Source organism: Culicoides brevitarsis, chromosome 3, assembly GCF_036172545.1.
Source record: "Culicoides brevitarsis isolate CSIRO-B50_1 chromosome 3, AGI_CSIRO_Cbre_v1, whole genome shotgun sequence".
Classification (NCBI taxonomy): Eukaryota; Metazoa; Arthropoda; class Insecta; order Diptera; family Ceratopogonidae; genus Culicoides; species Culicoides brevitarsis.
Genome location: NC_087087.1, coordinates 16,122,687 through 16,138,743, shown reverse-complemented (window position 1 = coordinate 16,138,743; position 16,057 = coordinate 16,122,687). Strand labels below are relative to the sequence as shown.

The 16,057-nt window shown below is 29.8% G+C and overlaps 4 protein-coding genes across 4 annotated transcripts; 3 read left to right on the top strand and 1 right to left on the bottom strand.

Moving 5' to 3' along the window:
- The first annotated feature begins 5,295 nt into the window (after positions 1-5,295).
- LOC134836077 (protein tantalus) lies at positions 5,296-6,161 on the top strand. Its single transcript, XM_063851260.1, has 2 exons — positions 5,296-5,446; positions 5,503-6,161. The coding sequence occupies exons 1-2, from the start codon at positions 5,391-5,393 to the stop codon at positions 6,062-6,064; spliced, it is 618 nt and encodes a 205-aa protein (XP_063707330.1). The 5' UTR covers positions 5,296-5,390; the 3' UTR covers positions 6,065-6,161.
- A 250-nt stretch (positions 6,162-6,411) lies between these two features.
- On the bottom strand, positions 6,412-10,056 carry LOC134835245 (AT-rich interactive domain-containing protein 4A). The gene is made up of 3 exons (XM_063850116.1): positions 10,037-10,056; positions 7,360-7,619; positions 6,412-7,274 (listed from the first exon to the last, which is right to left on the bottom strand). The coding sequence occupies exons 1-3, from the start codon at positions 10,054-10,056 to the stop codon at positions 6,412-6,414; spliced, it is 1,143 nt and encodes a 380-aa protein (XP_063706186.1).
- LOC134834596 (glycylpeptide N-tetradecanoyltransferase) lies at positions 9,826-11,458 on the top strand. The gene is made up of 2 exons (XM_063849326.1): positions 9,826-9,993; positions 10,070-11,458. The coding sequence occupies exon 2, from the start codon at positions 10,107-10,109 to the stop codon at positions 11,265-11,267; it is 1,161 nt and encodes a 386-aa protein (XP_063705396.1). The 5' UTR covers positions 9,826-9,993; positions 10,070-10,106; the 3' UTR covers positions 11,268-11,458.
- A 1,847-nt stretch (positions 11,459-13,305) lies between these two features.
- LOC134836076 (protein arginine N-methyltransferase 1) lies at positions 13,306-15,112 on the top strand. The gene is made up of 2 exons (XM_063851259.1): positions 13,306-13,564; positions 13,624-15,112. Exons 1-2 carry the CDS (start codon positions 13,562-13,564, stop codon positions 14,716-14,718), a joined length of 1,098 nt encoding a protein of 365 aa, XP_063707329.1. The 5' UTR covers positions 13,306-13,561; the 3' UTR covers positions 14,719-15,112.
- The last annotated feature ends 945 nt before the right edge of the window (positions 15,113-16,057 follow it).

The following is a 16,057-nucleotide window of genomic DNA, read 5'->3' as shown; positions in this document are numbered from 1 at the left end:
TTAAATTAATAAAATAAAAAACTCAAACAAATCGATTTAATGCAGGAAATCGAACGAACGAAAAAAAACTTACCGTTTCCATTAATTATTCTCGCTTGTGCTGCATATGCGACCAACGCCAGAATTAACAGTATTTCAAGTAAAAACGAAATCTTCATCGTTCTACTTTTTGTGTGCCGCTAAAAACAGAAAATTATAATCCAATAAACCACCGTTTTGTATTCTTCACTTGCGCTCAATATAATTTTTTATGCAAATTATATTCTGATCGGCTTTAATAAATTGCGTTGAACAAAAAAAAATGAAGAAGAAGAAAATTTATTAATGTCGTGTGTATTAAATTAACTTTTTTAAAAAATAATTTGACGGCTGATTTTATGCATTTTGCTATTTCATGACATGAAAAAGTGTCTTTTGAATCGTTTCTAGGTTAATCTATGTGTGGTAAAAGTTAAATTGTTGCATGTTTTTGTACTTTTTCGTGTAATTTTTATGTACAAAGATGAATTAATTCGCAATTAACTCGATAAAAAGTTGTTTTGAATGGCAGACAAAATTATGGGAATTTGATAATTTGTGGTAAAAATTGTGGATTTTTTGAAAATATGTTGACCTTGATTTGATAAAAATTGTTCTATGTTCCTTCGTTTATATTTTTTTCATATTTTGATTAAAAACTCATAAAAAAGTTAAATTTTATGAGTCAAAATTCTAAAAAAATAATAATAGTTTATAATTAATATTATTTTTTAAAATAAAATATTTTAGTATCAATTAAAAAAAAATATTTTAATAGATTTTCTTAAAAAAATAAAATTTAATTTGAATTAAAATTCATAATTATTAATTAATTAAATTAAAATTTCAATAATTGATTTAATTGTTTAAAAAAAATAAATATTTTTTTTTATTGATTTCAAAATTTTTTACTGTTAATTATTTTTTATTATATTTATTTTGATTATTATTTTTTTTTTTTAATTAAATTTTTTTTTTATTTTTTTTTAATTTTTTTAATAATAAAAATTATACTTGAATTATAATTTTTTATAACTTTAACTAACATAAAATTATTTTTTTATTTAATTTTATTTTAATATTTTTATCCAAGAAAAAATTTTAAAAATTAGGAAATTTTTCCCAAAGATATTTATAATAATTAAAAAAAAAATTATCATAAAATTTTAATTTTTTTTTAAATTAATTTTTTAAAATTTTTAATTAATATAAAATCTTTACAAAAATTATTTCGAAAATAATATTTTTACTTGAAAAAATATTTGATTTTATTCACACAAAATTGCATCATTTATTAATTTTTTTTCAATAAAAAAACAGAAATTTTTTATAATGCATTAAATTTCTTGGAATTTAAAAACTTATCCAAAATCAATAAATTTCTTTATTTTAATCTTTTTTTTATTGTTTTCCATAAAGTAACGATGAATCATTTTTTTTTTTTGCAAAATTCACACCTTAAGAAATTGCGGATCCGCTTTAATTTAAACAATTGTTAACTTTCATAAGTACTTTTCGCGACAAAAGACTTTAACACACTTCCAATTGAACAAGTGACGAACCTTTCAGAAGTAGGTCAATTTAATTCATACTTTATTATGAATTTTATATTTTGTTTGTTTTATTTATTAAATCGATTTTTTTATCGTCAATTTTTTTTTATTGAATAATATTTTTTTTTCAACCGTCAAATAATTTTTTTAATTTTTTTTTTTAATTTAATAAAAAAAATCTTTAAAATTTTCTTACAATTCAATGAACTTGACCGTCTACTGTCCGTTTTATAACTGATTCACAAATTAGTGCTAAACATGACTTGAAGCCAAGTTGCGTTATGTTTCACGAGTGTTGTAGTACAAGAAGTTACTTGAAGCGTAGAGACGGTATTTTCTCTCTGGCGCGCGAGTTTTTTTTTGTGGTTTCTGTATGAAGTACATGACGATAGGTAGATGATGTTCTACTCCGCTCATGTGTTGTTAACTTGTTCATGTAGCATTGTTTTGTTATATGTTAACATTTCTTTTGTAGTGTTTTTCGTAGAAGATAAGAAAATGTGCAATTAAGAGGTTTTTTGGGTGTCTTTTGATTTTTTTTGTAAAAAAATTGATTAAAAATATTTTTAATATTTAATTAAATTTATTAATTTTTTTTTTTATATTTAACGGCTAATCAAATTTTTTTTTAAATAATTTGCTGAATTGCTAAAAATTGATTTTTTCGTATTTCAGCAGAACAAAAATATTTAAATTCAGCAAATTTTTCTTTTTAATTCAGCAAATTTACCATTTTAAGCAAAAAATAAAGAAAAGCTTAAGTTTTAATAAAATAATTTAAAAATTACTCATTTAGGTACCAGCTGAATAAATATTTTTTTAAATTTTAGAATGCAACCTAAAATTTAATTCAGCGAATTTCTATTTTTTCTGGAATCAGTATATTAATTTTTTTTCAAATTCAGCAAATTATCAACTTATTCAGCATATTGTACATTTTACAAAAAATTGCTAAAAAACTAATTTCCAATAAAATTCTTTAAAAATTTTAATTTTTATTTTAGGCTGAATATATTTTTTTTCAAAATTAAGCAAAATTATTAATTTTTTTTTAAATTTCATTTCATATTTTTAAATCTTTTTTAATTCAGCAAAATCTCAGCTAAAATCATAGATTCAGCAAATTTCATTTTCTTCGAAATCAGCAATTTTTTTCAAGTTCAGCAAAGTACAAATTTTTATTCAGCACATTTCAAATTTTTATTCAGCAAATTTTTTTCAGAATTCAGCAACTTGTTTAAATTTTTATAAAATTTCTAAAAATAACAAAAAGCGTTCAGTAAAATAAAAACTTTTTTTAATTCAGCGAATTTTTTGAAGTTCAGCAAATTACAAATTTTTTTTCAGCAAATCAGAAATTTTTATTCAGCAAGTTAGACACTTATTTAAATTTTTATTTTAAATTCTAAAAGCAACAAAAAGCGCTTAATTTGTCATAAAACTTGAATAAAACGACGGATTTTTTCTTCTTCAGAGAGAAAATAGCAATTTTTGTGCAAGTTCGTTTGTTAATTTAACAACATTCGCAAATATCTCACTTTTCGTGATGCAAAGAAATTTTCGAGAGAGATATTTAAAAATGTTCAACAAAGCGCAGATAAACAGCACTCAACACTTTTTAAAATTCAATTAATTAAATATTTATTTATTTTTTATGTTTAATTACGAAATATGTACTTTGCATAAATTACCGACGATCCGTTACTTCTTGATTATTTTTTTTTAACTTTACAGTTATTGAATCAATAAATCTAAAATAAATCTAATCAACTAAACGAGCTGAGAAGAAAAAAAACTTTTAATCGTAATAAAAGTGAAATTTACGGGGAACAAGAAGATTTTTTAATGTTTTTTAATAAAATTAGAAAATAATGACAGATAATTAATTTCATCTAATCTTCTATTGTGTGTTAATTCACGCCAAGTACTTTTCACGGTACATCTTTCTTTTTATTGTTGTCTCATGGTTGCTGAATTAAAAAAAAAAACACGAAACGAAATCAAAAGTTCTTCCACCAAAAAAAAAGTCATGACAAAGAAAAATGTGAATAATTGGTGCGTAATTTGAAAGAAATTTTCTGCTTTTTTTCTCTCTCATTTCTTCCACACGCCGCGAAATGTAGGTCAATGCTATTATTTTGGTCTACACGTGTGACGTACAATTTATTTGAAATTCGATTGAAAGTAGAGAAAATCAATTACCGGGTGCAATATTGATTGATGCATTCATTTTTTTTTATTGAATTATTTAAATTAAAGCAAAATTATCGACAAGGAATGCAAAACGAAAATAAAATTGTTTGTGGTTTTCGAGTCTAAGCAGTTTTGCAACAAGAAAGAAAAGGAAGAAAGCGAAATTCACAGTTTTTATTTTTTTTTTGCATAAATCGCTTTATTTGTAGGTCGTGTACGTGAAATTATTCACATATTTTTGAGCTAATATGCAAAGTGAATAGATGTTCTGATAGTAGGTGATAAAAATGACATTGACACGACGTGGAATTGGAGCGAAAAAATTTTTGTCAATGATGTAAATTTTTTTGGGATAAATTTTGATAATTTTTTATTAATTTTTTTTTTATTTAATTTATTTTTGAATTTTTTTTTATTTAATTTTTTTTAGAATTTGTATTTTTTTTATTTATTTATTATTTTTAATTTTATTTTGGGGAAATGTAAGATTTTTTAAAATTTTAATCAAGAGAATTTTTTATAATTTTCTACATGATTTTTTGAGTCTTTTTTAAAAATGAATTAACTTATTCAAATTAGGTAATAAAAAAAATTAAATTAATTTAATAAACTTAAAATTATTTTTGCTCAAAAATTTTTTTTATCTTTTTGTTCCGACAAATTTTTTTGAAATATACACTTTAAAAAATAAAAAAAAGGTTTTTAAAATTTAGAAAAAAAAATCAGTTTTTGAATATTCCTAATTAAGATATGTTCAGTAATTTTGTAAAATAATTTAAACTAATAATTTAAATAAAATTAAACTAAAAAAATTAAGGAAAAGCTACAAGAATTTTTTGATTAAAAACTTTTTTCAAATAAAATAAAATTGAAATTTTATCAACAAAAAAAAATATAATTTTTATCAAAAAATACGAGAATACAAATTTTGAAGTTTAAAATAAATTAAGGCTTTGTAAAAATTGTAAAAAAAATATTTTATAAAAAAATGAGTTTTTAAATTTTTTTCTAAATTTATTTTTAAATTTAATTAAATAAATAAATATTTTAAATAAAATAAAATTCATAGGTTATATTATTTTTATCAAATTTTTACATTTTAAAAAAGTTATAGAGCGATTTTCAAAATTATTTAGAATTATTTCAGAAAAAAATTATTTTTTAATAATTAAATTAAATTTTTTACAAAAAAATAACAGAAAATTGTAAAATTTCTCTCGTAAAAGACTTCAAGTCTTATTTTTGCAAATTTTCTACAAAAAAAATGAGGATTTAACGAGAAGTTTGTCTCAGCTTTCATCAAATTTCGTTCAGATAAACTCTTAAAAAACTTCTGTTAACTGAAAAATCCAAGAAAAATCAATATTTTTGTATCGAAAATCAACTTTGTTGAATAAAAATTGTTTTAAACTTAAAAAATTTATGAAAATTTTAAAAAATTAATATTTTTGAAACAAAAATCGAACAACTAACATCATCAATGAACGATCCCCGAACACTAAACCGTCCGTACTACGTAAATAAACAACAAAAGACTTGCTCGCTGTGCCCTTACTTCACATTTTTCTACTTTTTTGATACAAATTCTCGTTGCATGGCCCCTTTTCTGGCCTAAAACCCTCAAAAATGGACATATCTGCCGACTCCTCATTCGAAACCATCGATCTTCTGACAGAATCCAGGTAAATTCCATCAAAACTTACCTCTAAAAATTTCTTACAAATTTTAATTTTTTCAGTTCCAACGATTCCCTGCCCGATCTCCAGAGCGACATGGAATGCATAAAACTCAACAGTTCCTCCTCATCGGCCGCCTCAACGCCCAATCACTCCCCAGCTGGCACTGAAAAACGTGAAAATTGCATTCGCCGCTCAAGTCGTGCCACAACGAGCAACGCCACAAAAGCTCTCGACGCTCAACTCCACAAAATCAAAAGACGAACGATCGCGAAACCACGACGCCTGGATCCCTCGACGCTCGCGTCAGATGTGAGCGAAAAACTGATCGAAAAGCTCTACACAAACAAGAAATTGACAAAAGTGAAGCCCACGAATCTCGAGACAATTTTCGAGGAGCCCAAGGAAAATGGGAAAAGTCGAGCTGTGACGTACGTGAGTGCGACAAAATTCCGTCGCGCGATTAATTTTAAGGATCATCTGGCGAAAGACAAGCAAAAAGTGCAGGCGCGTCGCAAACGGATCAAGAGACTTTTTGGTTCGGCGCACAAACTGAAGAAAGTGAGCATGGAAGCGTTCATGGAACATCTTAAAACGCTGGCGGGCGACGACGACGCCGACTGAAAATGCCTTCGACTTATTATTTTGACAAATCTATTTTAGTTTTCTCTTGTATTTTGTATAATATAATTAATATAGTAAGATTTAAAGAATGAATTTCCCGCGAAAATTGATAATTTTTTCATTTACAACTCCGGGAAACTTTGAATTTTGACGTTTTAGTCCAAATTTTTGCTATTGCTAATAAAAATCCAACCGAAATAGCTAAAAATTTAGCTAAAAAATGATAAAATAACTTTTTGACTAACAAAAAAAAAACTCTCTCTCTCTTAAAACTTAAATTTGACGTCAACTTTGCTTACTGGATGATTATTCGTGACTTCAGGGAGGGGCAAGGGGGGAGGTTCCATTTATTCGTCATCGTAATAGGTCACGCGGGACTTTGCGCTGCCACGTTTGGAGCTGCGTGCCCCCTTGCTCGTCTCGACTGCCAAGCGTTTTGTCGATTTGGGGGAGGCGCGCAAACTTTTCGCCGACACATGTTTCGTCTTCTCCTGCTGCTTGTCGAACTTGGCAATCAATTCGTCGCAATTGAGATTGTCTTCGGGCTCCCAGTTGTCGTAGCGCGCACTCCAGCCCTTCCAGTGCACCAAAAATTCGCGTTTGCCTTTGCGCGTACGCACATCCAGGAGTTTGGCGACCTCATATTCGGCATCTTCGTCACCTTCTTCCTCCTCGTCGTCGTCATTTTCCTCGCCATCCGAGGCATTTTTGCGAGATTTCTTCGCCGCTTTCGCTGGAGGACGTCCTGCTTTGCGTTTGCCGCCCTTTGCCGGTGCCTTCTTTTGCTTCTCCTCGTACTTTTTGATGATTTCGGGACAATTGAGGGACGCCTTCGCCTCCCATGTGTCATCTTTCGCGGAATATCCCTTCCAGCGGATTTTGTACTCGAGTTTTTTGCCAACGTATCTGTGACTGACGATATCCTGGACCTCATATTCGGCTTCCTCCTCGTCATCGTCGTCGTCATCGGGCACATTCAAGCTGACACGTTTCTTCTCCTTTTTCTTCTTGGCGGCTTTTTTTGCGGCCTTTTTCTCTTTTTTCTCCTTCTTGGCGGCCTTTTTCTTCGTCGTTTTCAGGGGTTTTTCCTCGTCATCGTCGTCGGCGTCGTCATCGCCATCTTGCTCGCCCTCGTCGGAGGCGTTGTCGTTATTTTCGTCCGCGGCCGGCTCGTTTTCGCCATTTTCGTCGGGCGTTGCTAGGGGATCAGCTATGAGGAGACGACAAAAAAAAAGTTATCAGTAAACAAGATGGACGCCCAAGCGTTTGCCTCGGAAAAAAAAGAGTGTACGTACCATCTTCTTCGACGCCATTCTGTTCTTCGGCTTCGCTATCGACCGCATCTACCTTGTCACCGTTCTCCATGTCTCTGGGCTTTCCAGCTATTTTTCGCATAATATTCACGAGGAATGCAGTTGAAACGGCGTGTTTTTCAGTAATAACTATGCGGAGTAAACTAACGGAGTCCGAGAGTTGTTTGTGATGTCTTTGCTCGTACAGAAGCTGAAAGGGGTTTGTTTTTGCGGGAATACTGCTACGGTTTTTCCACGATACACTTTGAGACGAATTGAAGTGATAAATGAATTTACCTCGCTAATTCATGTAAAAATTGACATAAAATTTAGGTCATTGCAAATTTGAAAAGTTTATCATATTTTTTATTTTTTTCTCAAAAAATATATTTTTAGACATTTTTTGGTTGAAAATTGATGAAAATTCTTGAAATTTTGCTGAAACTTAAATTTTTGATATATTTCATTGTTTTCAATGAGTTTTCAATCATCCAAGGTGAAAAATTTCACAATTAAAAAAAAATTGATATTTTCTAAAAAATTTTATTTTTTTCGTAAAATTCAAGTAAGAATTTTCGAATGCATACAATTTCATAATAATTGTATTGATGATTCTCAAGCTTGAAATTGAACAAAAATAGTTTAAGTGTCTTTTTGATGGTTCTTAAGCTTGAAAATTGAAAAATATGAAAAATCGTAAAAAAATAGGGAATTTATACAAAAACAAAATTCTCCTTATCAAAATAAATTAAGACGAAATACTGTAAAAATACTAAAAACTTTACTTACGTTTAAATTAACAGAATGATACTAATTTATCATTTTCAATCATTATAACTCAAAACTGCCAAAAAATTGAAACTGAAAAAAAATTTTTTCTTTGACATAGTTTTGTTTTGAAAACTAAATCAAGAGCAAAACTAAATCAAAAACTGTGTCAAAGCCATTTTTGTCAAATCTTGCTATAAATGGATAAAAATTTGTCAGAGGGCTCTAATTTATCATTTTTAATCATTTTATAACTCAAAACTGCCAAAAAATTGAAACTGAAAAAAAAAATTTTCTTTGACATACTTTTGTTTTGAAAACTAAATCAAGAGCAAAACTAAATCAAAAACTGTGTCAAAGCCATTTTTGTCAAATCTTGCTCCAAATGGATAAAAATTTGTCAGAGGGCTCTAATTTATCATTTTTAATCATTTTATAACTCAAAACTGCCAAAAAATTGAAACTGAAAAAAAAAATTTTTTCTTTGACATAGTTTTGTTTTGAAAACTAAATCAAGAGCTGCCAAAAAAAAAAACTGTGTCAAAAACTGTGTCAAAGCCATTTTTGTCAAATCTTGCTCCAAATGGATAAAAATTTATTAGAGCACTCTAATTTATCATTTTTAATCATTTTATAACTTAAAACTGCCAAAAAATTGAAACTGAAAAAAAAAATTTTCTTTGACATAGTTTTGTTTTGAAAACTAAATCAAGAGCAAAACTAAATCAAAAACTGTGTCAAAGCCATTTTTGTCAAATCTTGCTCCAAATGGATAAAAATTTGTCAGAGGGCTCTAATTTATCATTTTTAATCATTTTATAACTCAAAACTGCCAAAAAATTAAACTGAAAAAAAATTTTTTCTTTGACATAGTTTTGTTTTAAAACGTTTTTGAAATTCAAAAATCTTTCAAAGCCATTTTTGTCAAATTTTGCTCCAAAATAAAAATTGAATCATTTAATTTTTCTTTTGAAAAAAAATTATTTTTGAAACTTCACTGTGTCAAAAAGTCAAAAGTCAAAACTTTAAAAAACTTTGTCAAAGCAAAAAATTTTTCTAATTTATCATTTTTAATCATTTTTTAACTCAAAACTGCCAAAAAATGAAAAATGTTTTGCTCAAAATTGAAATTTTCTTTTAAATTTGGTTATACGTGAAAAAATGTTTTTTTCTCATCTAATAGGATTTTAGTTATTTGCAAAGCTTAAAATGAAAGAAAAACTTCTGAAAGCTTATTTACATTGATATCTTGACGATTTGTTTTGAAAATTTGCATCAAAGAAAGATCTTTAATTGATAAAAAGTGTTAGAATGAAAATTGTATGAAAAAATCGGTTTTGGTCACGTTATGTGTCTGAAATTTTATTTATAGTAAAATTTGCTATTAGACCCAGTTTGATTAATTTTTTAATGAATTTAATGCTTTATTGTTTAGAATTTTAGGTTAGAAAAAATAATTTTGATATTTTACGATTAATTTTAAAAATAGACACAAGAAAATCAATAAAAATAATTTTTTTTTCGTAAAAAAAATTAAAAAATATCAAAAAAGCCCTTGAATTTCCATTAAAAAGAGTAAAAATCTAAAAATTAAGAAACATTTGTTCAAATTCACTCAAAAAATAAATTTTTCATAAAAATTTCAAGACCCAACATGAAACATTTTCCATAATTGCCCCTGCCTCCGTAGCTGTCAAAGCACTTGCTGGTTCAATCCGTGAATATCGTGAAAAAGCAATATCACGATGTTGTTATAAAAAGCACTTTGGTCGGCATTTTATCTATAAATTTATCATCGAAACCCGTATTTGGCGTGTCCAAGTCACTCTTGCTACCGCAAAGGCACCGCATGATAGCATCATAACTCGAGTAAGCCCAAACTTGCATTCGAATTCTAATCTATCGATTTTACGCGATTGTACCTTGAACCATTTTTCCTTTTTAGGCTCGCAAGTGGAGAGAGAGAGAAAAAACCGTAAAGTATGAAAGATTCGCACAAATTCTGGTCGACGCAGCCCGTGCCGCAGCTCGACGAGAAGCCGGAGACGAACGAAGCGATCGAGCCGGACAAGGCGGTGTCGGAAATTCGTGCCGAACCGTATTCCCTGCCCGAAGGTTTCGCCTGGGAAACGCTCGACTTGAACGAGCCGCTTGTGCTGAAGGAATTGTACACGTTGCTGAACGAGAATTACGTGGAGGACGACGACGCGATGTTTCGTTTCGATTATCAGCCGGAATTTCTCAAGTGGGCGCTTCAACCGCCGGGTTGGTTGAAGGAATGGCATTGCGGCGTTCGCGTGGTGAAATCGGGACGTCTTGTTGGTTTCATTTCTGCCATTCCGGGAACATTGGCTGTCATCGATAAAACGATAAAAATGGTCGAAATCAACTTTTTGTGCGTTCACAAGAAAATTCGGTCGAAACGTTTGGCGCCCGTGCTCATCAGAGAGATTACGCGTCGTGTTAATGTCACGGGGATCTTTCAAGCGGTGTACACGGCAGGCGTGGTGTTGCCCAAACCCGTCACTACATGTCGCTACTGGCATCGTAGCTTGAACCCCCGCAAGCTAATCGACATCAAATTCTCGCATTTGTCGCGCAACATGACGATGCAACGTACTATTAAGCTGTATAAACTACCTGATCAACCAAAAACGCCCGGTTTCCGTAAATTAACGGCGAAAGATGTCCCCAAGGCACACGCCTTGCTCACCAAATATCTCGCCCGCTACAAACTCCGACCGATTTTCGACGAAGACGAGTTCGGGCATTGGTTCTTGCCGCAAAACAACATCATCGATAGTTTCGTCGTCGAAAGCAAGGATGGCGAAATTACGGATTTGGTGAGTTATTACTGCCTTCCGTCGACCGTGATGCACCATCCGACGCATAAACAGCTAAAGGCCGCCTACTCCTTTTATAATGTCGCCACGTCAACGTCGCTGCTCGATTTGATCAATGACGCACTGATTTCCGCGAAAAATTTGAACTTTGATGTCTTTAATGCCTTGGACCTCATGGAGAACAAGACGTTCCTGAAGGAACTCAAGTTTGGCATTGGCGACGGAAATTTGCAATATTATCTGTACAATTGGCGATGTCCGAACATGGTACCGGAAGACATTGGTCTGATTTTGCTGTAAAAAGGAAAAAAAGCAAGCAGCGAACAACGAGCCTTCTTCATTGCATTACACATTTCAACTTCAACTTAGTCGGGTGGTGTTCAGTCATTTTGTTTAAATTTAAGATAAATCACGTATTGATGTACGGAAATTTGTAATAGTCTTTTAATTCACAATAAAAGTGCTAAAAATTGAAATTTTCATTTCTTTAAAACTTGTTCCTTGGTCAAAAAATTAAAAAAAAAAAACATAAATTTAATTAATAAAATAACTTCGTCGAACTTTTTTAATATTAGACATTTTTACGTTTTATTATATTTTTTTTTAAATCTGAATATTGGGATTTTCCTATACATTTCAAGCATTTTTCTTTCAATTTTTTAAAAATATTTAAATTTTTCTCCAATTTTTCAATTTTTTTTTATATTTTCACATTTTTTAACAAAATTTACTATTATTGAACACACTCAATATAAAATTAGATTTTTTTTAAATTAAAAAAAAAATTGAAAAAATCAAAATTTATACTTTTGACCAAATTTTTAACAATTTTTTTTTAAATTTTCAAAAAAAAAAATCGTAATTTAAGCCAATTAATTATAAAAGTTTTGACTTAAAATGTATAAATAACTTAAGCTTAACTATTTGCTTTTAAGTTCATAATTAATTGGCTTGAATTGCAAATCTTTTTTTAAATTTACAAAAAAAAAAGTTGTCTAAAAATTTGGTTGAAAATCTAAAAATGTCTTTTGATTTATTTGAAACTTAAACTTAAGTCAAAAATTTTATTGGTCAATTTTTTTAAACTTAAGTTTAGATCACATAAGTTTTATATGCTTAAGCTTTTGTCATAAGTTAAATTAAAAACATTTAAAAAAAAATAATTTTAATTTAATTTAAGGCCGCTCCAAATTTTTTTCTATGTTTTTGTCCCCTGCCCCATTTCAACCCCATTTTCCCCAGCCGAAAATCCAAAGGGGCAAAATAAAAAAAATTAAATTTCATCCAAATTGACCATTTTTTGATCTTTTTCCATATTTTTTCCAGAAATTTTCAAAAATTTTTATAATATTTTCGATTAAAAAATTATATTTTACATGAATTTTCTTCTTATTTAAATATTTAATTTAAAAAAAAAAAAAATTTTTTTTTAAATTTTTTGACAGTTACTTTTATGAAATTTTTTTGTCTGAATTTTTAACTTAAAATATTTTGAGATCAATTTTAAATTATTAAATCTTTATGTAAATACCTAAAACATATAACTAAATAACTAAAATATTCATTATTTAATGATCAAAAATTTTTAAAATTTTTTCATTTTGTATGAAAAAGTATTTCAAAAATTTTTTTTATTTTGCCCACCCCCCATTTCAAAAAAAAAATCTTTTGGGACAAAAACATCGAAAAAAAATTTGGAACGGCCTAAATATCAATTTTATGTGAAATTTAATTAAAATTTAATTTTATTTTTTAGTTAAAAAAAATTTTCCAAAAAATAAAAAAACATTTTTATAAAAAAAAATTCATTATTGAATTTCTGGTTTAAAAAGTTTTAAAAATTGATTTAAAAAAAATTTTTGAAAATTATTTTTAAAAAACGACCGTTAATTTTTTTTTTTACATTTTATCCTATTGGATTTTTGACTTTTCAAAAAAAAAAAAAAATTAAAAATTTTTTTGAAATTTTTTTTAACCTCAAAAAGTCAATTTTCAACTATCATGGCAATAAACTTATTTAAACCAATAAATTTGATAATTTTTTAAATAATTTTAAGCTATCAAATTTCATAAATTTTTTAAACATAAATTTTTGACAAGTTTAAAAACGAAAAAACTTCAAATGAGAAAAATTTTACGATTTTGGATGAAATAATTTTTTTTTCCTTAAAATCCAAAATTATTTTTCAAAAAATTAATTTTTCAATAATTTTTGTTAAAAAATTTCAAATTTTGAAAAGCTCGAAAATCAAATCTCGAGTTCCAAATCCAAACTTTGTGTCATTTATGAACGTGCCCCGCATCCGAATCGATAAACGTCATTAGTGAACGAGTCCCACACACGTTTTGGTGCAGACTCGCTCGACAGAGACCCGCAACCGCATTGAAAGCCAGACAAAAACTCCTTGAGAACCCTTCAAATCCTGCCAGAAATGCCAATTAGCTCGTACTAACACCACAAAATTTCAAATTTCGGTGAATAACAGCGAAATACCCTCAAAATTTGTGCGAATTATTGATCCGGTTGACATTTTGAACGAGACAACGAACATACGCTACACACAAAAACAAAGCAAAAATCGCATTTTACGAACATGGTGAGTCCGGTTTTTGCGTTTTTTTCGATTTTTTGTTTAATTTTGCGGAAATTTTTCAGGATGTTTCCGAGGATCACTTGAAGCAAAACGGCGAAAGTCACGCAATGGACGTTAGTACGCCCGTTCAAGGTCACGAGGGAACGACACCAAATGGCACTGCCGCCAAAGACATGACTTCCAAAGATTATTACTTCGATTCGTACGCGCATTTCGGGATTCACGAGGAAATGTTGAAGGACGAGGTGCGAACGTGCACGTACAAGAACTCGATTTACCACAACAAGCATTTGTTCCGTGGGAAAATTGTGCTCGACATCGGTTGCGGCACCGGAATTCTCTCGATGTTTGCGGCAAAGGCGGGCGCCGCGAAAGTAATTGCCGTCGACTGTTCGGCGATCATCGATTACGCGAAGGAAATTGTCAAAGACAACAAGTTGGACCACATCGTGACGCTCGTGAAGGGAAAAGTCGAGGAAGTTGAGTTGCCGGAGGGCATTGAGAAGGTTGACATCATCATCAGTGAGTGGATGGGGTATTGCCTGTTCTACGAATCGATGTTGGATACGGTTTTGTATGCGCGCGACAAGTGGCTCAAGCCCGACGGTCTCCTTTTCCCGGATCGGTGCAGTTTGTACATTTGCGGCATCGAGGATCGTCAATACAAAGACGAAAAAATCAATTGGTGGAACGATGTTTATGGCTTCAACATGAGTGCGATCCGAAATACGGCAATTCACGAGCCACTCGTCGATGTCGTCGATCCCAAACAGGTCGTCACAAGTCACGCGCAACTCATCGAAATCGATTTGTACACCGTGAAGAAGGAAGAACTCGACTTTAAGGCAGATTTTCAACTTGTCTGCAAGCGAAACGACTACATGCAAGCCCTCGTCACCTTTTTCACGGTCGAATTCACGAAATGTCACAAGAAACTCGGCTTCAGCACGTCCCCCGACTCGCACCATACGCACTGGAAACAAACCGTCTTCTACCTCGACGACTATCTGACCATCAAGCAGAACGAAGACGTCTCCGGCACATTCGAAATTAAGCGAAACGCGAAAAATACTCGCGATCTCGATATCAAAATCAAGGTGGACTTTGACGGGGAGCTCGGTGATGTTCACGAAGTTAATCAGTATCGTATGCGTTAAGCTCGTGTATCGTATTTATATATAAAAAACCCAATTTTTTTACTCATCTGCTTCGAATTTATTCAGGAAGAAAGAGAGAAAACAAAAAAAAACCCTACTTTAGAGATAAGCTCAGCTTAATTTTTATTTTTTAAAATATTTTCATTTGTTTGGGGGACCCAGTGAGAGAAAAAAGAAAGAAAATCAGGACAAACATTCGAAATTGTCTGAGAAAGGTTCCTATGACGATTCGATTTCACGGAATAAAAATATACATTAATAAAACAAGAACAAACTTAAAAACCGCCTTTTGTTTGAATGTGTCGGAATGTTTGACGTTGTTGCGGTGACCATATGGTTTTTTGATTTTTATTTTGAGAAAAGGAGAAAAATTTGACATTTTTTTTTAAATTTGCGTGAATTTTGGTTAAATTTATGAAAATATGAATAATAATGCTATTAAATGATGAAATAGAACTTTTTTGTTAAGATTTTATAAATTTTGGAAGAAATCTGACTTTTGAAACATTTTGTTTTGATTACTTTTAAATTAAAGTGTTTTTTTTTTAATTTTTTTAATTGAAATTTACATCGAATTTTTTTACAATAAATAGTTTTTTTTAATACTTTTCCTCCTACTCAATTGCATAATTTTGTTCGAACAATTTATTTGAAACAATTTAGAAGGAATTAGATCTTCATTTATTGTAAAATGTGCTTTGAATGTAAGAGATGTACACTATACTGTACTTTTTGGTAAAAATTTCGACCAATTTTTATTTTTTGTTTGCGGAAATTTGGTCTTGTAAGCACATCTGAAAAATTTTGTATCTAAAAGCATCCATTAAAATTTTTAAAAATAGTTTCATAAAAAGATGTAAGGTAGGAGTGACTCCACAATTTTTTTTCAATTTCTGTATGATTTATAATTTATTTTAAGAAAAATATGTTTATTTTAGGTTTCAACGAAAAATTCACGATATTGAGACCAACCGCGAAAAATTAAAACATTGTGCGAAAATTCCTCATGAAAAAGGAAAAAAGGACCAGGACTATTAGTGTTTCACTGTATAGCACACGAAAAAATTATTGGATTCGTTATTTCAACAAAGAGGAGTCACCTCGCCAGGTAATGGAGGTTCTCATTACTAATTTCAATAGAATGCCAGACATAATATACTACGATAACGCATGCAATTTATCTGAATATGTTTTGAACTCCAGTTAATAATCCAATACAATTCTGAAATTTCTTTTATGGCAAATCCAAGAATTTGCAAGATACCCAAACATTTTTCGATGCAAGAAGTTCATGGTTGATGGGTTTCACTACAAATCACATAAAAACTGCTCACCTACG

Coding starts and splice junctions, on each gene's coding strand:
- LOC134834596 (XM_063849326.1), top strand. CDS start 10,107: ATGAAAGATTCGCACAAATTCTGGTCGACGCAGCCCGTGCCGCAGCTC.
- LOC134835245 (XM_063850116.1), bottom strand. CDS start 10,056: ATGGTTCAAGGTACAATCGC. Junction 7,620..10,036: donor ATGGTTCAAGGTACAATCGC/GTAAAATCGATA, acceptor TTCGTCTCAAAG/TGTATCGTGGAAAAACCGTA. Junction 7,275..7,359: donor GAATGGCGTCGAAGAAGATG/GTACGTACACTC, acceptor GTCTCCTCATAG/CTGATCCCCTAGCAACGCCC.
- LOC134836077 (XM_063851260.1), top strand. CDS start 5,391: ATGGACATATCTGCCGACTCCTCATTCGAAACCATCGATCTTCTGACA. Junction 5,447..5,502: donor GATCTTCTGACAGAATCCAG/GTAAATTCCATC, acceptor TAATTTTTTCAG/TTCCAACGATTCCCTGCCCG.